This window comes from Zea mays, chromosome 3 (assembly GCF_902167145.1).
Source record: "Zea mays cultivar B73 chromosome 3, Zm-B73-REFERENCE-NAM-5.0, whole genome shotgun sequence".
NCBI lineage: Eukaryota > Viridiplantae > Streptophyta > Magnoliopsida > Poales > Poaceae > Zea > Zea mays.
In genome coordinates, this window is record NC_050098.1 from 16,577,892 (window position 1) to 16,584,397 (window position 6,506).

General features: G+C 48.8%; 1 protein-coding gene across 1 annotated transcript; it reads left to right on the forward strand.

The window, feature by feature from the left end:
* The first annotated feature begins 4,632 nt into the window (after positions 1-4,632).
* Positions 4,633-5,347, forward strand: LOC100501306 (Histone H2B). Its single transcript, NM_001196058.2, has one exon. It carries the CDS (start codon positions 4,724-4,726, stop codon positions 5,171-5,173), a length of 450 nt encoding a protein of 149 aa, NP_001182987.1. The 5' UTR covers positions 4,633-4,723; the 3' UTR covers positions 5,174-5,347.
* Positions 5,348-6,506: the final 1,159 nt, after the last annotated feature.

Genomic DNA, 6,506 nt, shown 5'->3' on the forward strand with positions numbered 1-6,506 from the left:
GGCCAGCAGCGGTGAGGAGGGGCCATGGAAGCTCTCCGCGCAAGCCGGTGTTCCCTAGACCTGACTCGTCGGCCACAAGCTCCATGGCGTTCGGGGTAGTAGCCAATAGCCTCAACCAGTCGATGCTTACTCCTCGAAGTCAGACGAGCGGTGGAGCTCAGACGGTTTAGGTCAGCCCGAACTTTACATCTGGAAGGTAGCATGAGAACAAACTCTTCCTGGGTAACGTGGTTACATCTGTCCAAATCCCAGTCCGATAAGGTCGGCCCCCGTAACATACGGTTTCTAGCGCCGTCCAAGGCCCAGTCTGGTCAGAGCTGCCCTTATGAACATGATCTCGGGTAAAACATGTACCCCATTGCTAAGGAAGAGTCTGTCCTCATCCATCGATTTCTTTTCCTGCTTACACAGGTTAATTCTTTTTACCCTTCTGGAATTCAAACTTCTCTTGTACTCAGAAAAACCGAATAATAATGCCTATTTTTACATCTGGTTTGAAACATCATTTGACAATGAATGAGGGTCGGATCAACCAAATGTTTAGTCCAAGAAAAGGGCCACATTCTCATAGATGGTCCAGAGCCGTGTAGCTGCTTAGCCTGGTCTAGCACCCTAAGCTAGCACACTCCACCACCCTAGGACAGCTGACTGAGTACCTCAGAATGAATACTCAGAGGTCTGGACCTCATCCAAACTCAAGAGGTGCTCCAAACTAAGATCGGCAACAATAAGCACCACTATTGAAGGATTAAATGACTTATTATAGTCACACCAGAAGCGGAGTCCAATTTCCGAACACATTCATGAAACCTAGATTATGTTTCAACTTTACCACCCGGTTTCAGGATCATCCCTTGGAACAGGTAAGGCTTAGGTCGCGAAGGGCCAGGTCTGAGGGGAAAGGAACACGTTCTTAGTGGTGGTCCAGAGCCGTGTAACCGCTTAGCCTGGTCCAACACCCTAAGCTCACGCACTCCATCATCCTAGGATTGTTGTTCCAGAACCTAGAGCTAGCCCCAAAAGGCTTAAGCCTCATCCTGACCAAGGGACAAGTCCTGAGACCCTGCTCAACGAGGTTTAGAAACAAAATCCAGAAGATTGAAACCGTCCAGAACAAGGACCCCTAGATACGCCGCTGAGCACCATAATGAGGCCATGTACAAGGATGCCTTTTTTGTAGGACACCAGGCGAGGAGGCGGAAAGGAGCTGTCGCAAGGAAGAGCGGTGCCACTTCTCCCTCACAGGTTGAGGCCCAGTGCTGCCATGTATCCAGCGACACATGGCGTGGGCCACGGGGGGAAGCCTGGTCTTGGCCTCCATGGTACAATGTGCCTCAGCATTAACCACGAGCAAGACGTATACCTGCCCGCTCCAGCGGTAGACACTACAACCAAAAGGCATGTGCCACACAATGGCTCGCGCGCTATCGAGGCGGGACCGTTGACTCTTTGCACCACGTGGGTTGCTGCCATCATGGTCCCCACTGTAGCGCGCGAGGAACCAAGGAAAAGGGTGACAAACGGAGGAGATGGGACGACGTCGCTAGAGCATCCGTACACACGATAGCGTTTCAACCTATACCGCAACCTACTCATGCGCCCAGCCCCAATTAGATGAGGCAAGGGTACGGTGGGTAGCAGGTCTTCATCCTACGCCACAACCTACTCCTGCACTCTGCCTTGATTAGACGAGTCAGGGGCGTGGCAGACCAGGAAATCTACACGAAGATCAGAGGAAGATTCGTTCCCCGTGCACGTCTGGTCGATGCGGTCACGTGCATCCAAGAGACCCGTGGACTCGCGCCCGGTGCGCGACGAACCACCGCAGGAAAGGGTCCACCTTTACACTGCATAAACCACTGGGCAATCCACGCGGATCGCTCGGTGGCTGAAGGACTACTTCTAGCACATGCGCTCACGCACACCCGAGAAACAGATGGACTCACGCTCGATGCGTAATGAACCATCACAAGAAAGAGCCTGCCCCTTACATTGTATTAACCCCAAGCAGTCCACATGGATTACTTGGGGGCTCGTGGGCCGCATCTAACAGATGTGCTTAAGCACACCCAAAAAGGAACCACACAAGAAAAGCCTTTGTGCAACTCCAAGGAGTTACACAAAGGCTCAGAGGCTGCTGTTGGATACCTGGGAATAGGGTACCAAAGAGGGCCCGGAGGCCTCCCAAAGATGGCCCATGAACCGGGCGGCTCGGCTGCCAAGCAGCTCGGTGTAAAGGTCCAAAAGGCCTCCCGGGGACGGCTCACTAGGCCGACCAGCTAGCCCAGCGAACAAATATCCGCTGAGGAACCCAACGAAGCGAGGCCCCGCCTAGCAACCCTTCGAGGCAGGGCGGCCGACCAACCTGCCAGCCGAGCAACCTGCCCATCAAGCAACCTAGCGAGGCGAGGCTACCAACCAACCCAGTGAGGCGGGGTTGCTGACCAACCTGCCCACCGAGTAACCCAACAAGACAACATCAGACTCTCAGGAAGAGCCGACCTAGTACTATCAAGCCACGTCGACATGATGGGACATCATCGAGTCATGCCCGGACTATGGAAGCGGTACCGAGGGGTCCTTGTCAGGCACGACGTCGGATACATATCTCTGATGACTAGTGGGATCGGACAACCCGGCCGTAGAAACCTTAGCATCGGGGTCTCTATAGTGACCCATATACTTGAGGGGACAGGGTAATACGTCGTATACCTCCCAGAACCTAGATGCCTCCGCCTCCCCTTCACGCTCAACAACGCACGCGCCCTCCGCCACATGACCTTCGCCTCCGCGTCGTCATTCCCCCGAGAACCCCGCTCCACACCCTCGGCAACCTCGCTCCCCTCCTACGACCTCCGCCTCCGCGTCGTCTCCCCAAACCACACCCTCTGTAACCTCGCTCCGCGCCCCCGCCCCGGCAACCTCACTCACCCGCCACCACCGCCGCGTGGGTCAGGTCGAATCCACGATTGGTGGCCCGTTGTCCCGATGCGCGGTAGGAGAAGAGGTACCTGCTGACCAAGTAGGAGTCCCATTAGCATACCTTCGGAACCTGGATCCCAACACGACGACCCTGCCAGGTAACGACAGCGTGTGCCGATCCGGCCGTGCCGCGATGTCAGGCCCGATGTCGCCATCGTGACTCGCTTGAGGCCGACCTCGAGCGGGAGACGTAGTCCTGACTCGCCCAAGGCCGTCTCCGGTGCATGAGACACAATCACGACTCACCCGAGGCCAACACTAGCAGTACATGGAGTTGTTTTACGATATCGATAAATGTTTCCACATAGATTTTGCATATCATAATGATGTTTGTCGTTCCGTATCTATGTTTCATACAAAATTTTTACGCATATCGCAACACATGGGCACATACCTAGTGACTGTATAACTCTGCATGTATGAGTGTATGACTATATGATGTAGTAACTAATAAGAAGGGTAGACATTTGAGTGATTCTTTTATTCCTGGACTTGTAAGACTTGACATTTCTGCCTTGAGTGCGATACATCATATGGACAGGGGTTATGCATACACTGCTTGTTTGTTGTTTATGTTCTAAGAGCATCTCCAACAACGTGACATATGAAAATGCCCTACAATTTAAAAATGGTTATATTTTATAAAATTTAGGGCATAAATAAAACATCCCGCTCCAACATTAAAGCCTTAAATCTATTATAGGGAAGCCCACTATGATATAGTATATTTGAGGCACTTTAGAGGGTGCCCTATAATTTTTTGACCATTTTTTTATGAAATGAGACACTATTGGAGTATTTTTTTTCCGTAGAGCACCATATTTCAATTTGAGACACCAATTTAAGGCATTGTTGGAGATGTTCTAAATGTTGGTTTATTTTGTCTGTATCGTTGTGGTTTTGATAGTGGTGCCTTTGCAATGTACATCTTACATTGACAATAATAATAGGTAAAACTCTACAAATTTTTTATCTAATGGACTCTTGTATGAAACATTGTACTTGCACACATCTGATGTAAACACTGCATACTTTTAACAGTGACAAGATTCTGTTTCATTTTAGGGCTAGTTTGGGAACCAAATTTTATTAGGGTTTTTATTTTCTAAGAAAAAGTAATTTATTTTACCTTGAGAAAATATAAATTACTTGAGAAAATAGAGTTCCAAACTAGCCCTTATCTTTGTCGAATCCTCCTCTATTCAAATGTGACATTTCTGGCACGTGACAACTGGTGATGTTGTAGACTGTGTTAAGTAATACGTGTCATTATTACTAAATGCCATTTTAGTAAATGTTGAGTATGTACTCTACTACAGTAAGTATTATTGGTGTATTTACACTAGACAGTTGGCGGCCTGGCGGGTAAAGTTATCCTGTAGAAAGTTGGGCCAGGCCAAAACCAACCGCCAAAGGAAAGGCCTTCCGGCCCGCCCACCTCTGCGCGCCGAAGGTCAGTTCCTTCAGTCTCCTCCCGCTTCAAACTCTGACCACGTCAACAATCCGGGCCGAAACACATCTGCACCGTCCATTTGCGACAGATTGAACACATCACTTCTATCCACGTCAGCGATCCGTGGCACTAGCCCTTCCACCAATCAGCCCAAGTTGCCCCTTTCCTTTAAATTCGCCGCACCCATTGCTCTTCTCACGGCCATAGAAATCGACCGAGCGAATCCCTCGCATCGCATTCGCAGCCTTTGCTGCATCACACCACCGCGAAACCCCAGCAGCCGCATCGATGGCGCCCAAGGCGGAGAAGAAGCCGGCTGCGAAGAAGCCAGCGGAGGAGGAGCCCGCTGCCGCGAAGGCCCCGGCGGGGAAGAAGCCCAAGGCCGAGAAGCGCCTCCCGGCGGCCAAGTCGTCCGGCAAAGAAGGCGGCGACAAGAAGGGTAAGAAGAAGGCGAAGAAGTCGGTGGAGACCTACAAGATCTACATCTTCAAGGTGCTGAAGCAGGTCCACCCCGACATCGGCATCTCTTCCAAGGCCATGTCCATCATGAACTCCTTCATCAACGACATCTTCGAGAAGCTCGCCGGCGAGGCTGCCAAGCTTGCGCGCTACAACAAGAAGCCCACCATCACCTCTCGGGAGATTCAAACCTCTGTCCGCCTTGTCCTTCCCGGCGAGCTCGCCAAGCACGCGGTCTCCGAGGGCACCAAGGCCGTCACTAAGTTCACATCATCTTAGATTTGAGGTAGTAGCTATTGGGTGGCGTTGGTAGTTGTGTCTCAATTTGTCTGCTACTAATAGTGGTAGGAGTATCCATGTGTAGTTGGGTTGTGGTAAGAATTGTGTTAAACTGGTAATACGTTTGAAATTGCTTTTTATGGATGTGGAATAGTTGTGTGTTGCTTGTTCTACGTTTGATTTCTATCTGGATGCGATTCTCTTATCTTGGAACTGTCATTGTTGACAATGAACTGACAATTATAAATGACCACTATATACCAAACCAAACTGTTCAGTGTGTTGGTAAGGTCCTGTTCCAAACATCTAAAACTGATAGTTTGGTGAGATTTGAGATCCAAATATCGAGAACATGCAGTGGGTGGTCGTGCCTTTTGAACTGTGTATTCTCTATTTTACTTTGTTCCTGATTGCATTGTGGCTTCACTGCCTTGCATGAAAATCATTGTTTTGTGAAAAGTTACTGACTGACTAGGCTGTATGAATTATGCACTGTTTAACAATATTGCTTAGTTTGAAATGTGAAATTTGCTGGGCTGGCAATTTCTGTTGAAATCATGCTCTATACCGCTTGCTAGTCTTTTATCATGTCTTAAATTTGGATAGTATGATTGGTTCTTTGATGTCAATTGATGATTACTATGCAAAGAACTAGTAGTCTGTTATGCGTTGAATCTTTGGAACATAAGTGTTGTGCCTTGCTAGTTGCAATTGCAACTGGCATTGCTAGGTTTTAACTCTTTTCTATGGTGCTTATAAATGTGAAGTTTCTGCAGCAGTCAGTGTTCCTTTGTCTTGCTGGTACATGCAATCAACTATACTTGCATCCTCACCATTCAAACTTTGAAGGTGCATCTGTAGACCATTCAATACATTTTCCCAACAAAACTTGGTTCTGAGACAGCAAGGAACTTTTCCTCGTCGTAATGCTTGGTAGAAGACTTTCTGATACTTTTCCTCAATTACTCCAGTTTTTCTTTGGCACTTCCGCCTTTCTGTGTTGTTCTTGTTGATCAGCAGAATAAAGGGAAAAAAACATACTGCACTACTGCTTCTATCCTTGTGACAGATATTTGACTATGATGGTAGGACATGAAGGCAAGTGAAGTTGAGGTATCCACCACATAAACTGCCATTCCCAGCGGTCATACCTAATTTAGATTTCTATAAACACTCCCTTTTGGTGCTTTGCTGTGTGGTTCATGGGACATGACGCCCAGTGAAGCTGAGGTATTCCACCAGCTTGTTTGTTTGTTGGTTTGTGGGGTGTCTGCTGCATTGGATCTAGGATAGTTTAGACCTCTGGCATGAGAAATTTTCAGCTTTGATAGGG

Bases quoted from the DNA above. Each gene is read 5' to 3' on its own strand.
- LOC100501306 (NM_001196058.2), top strand. From the start codon at position 4,724: ATGGCGCCCAAGGCGGAGAAGAAGCCGGCTGCGAAGAAGCCAGCGGAG.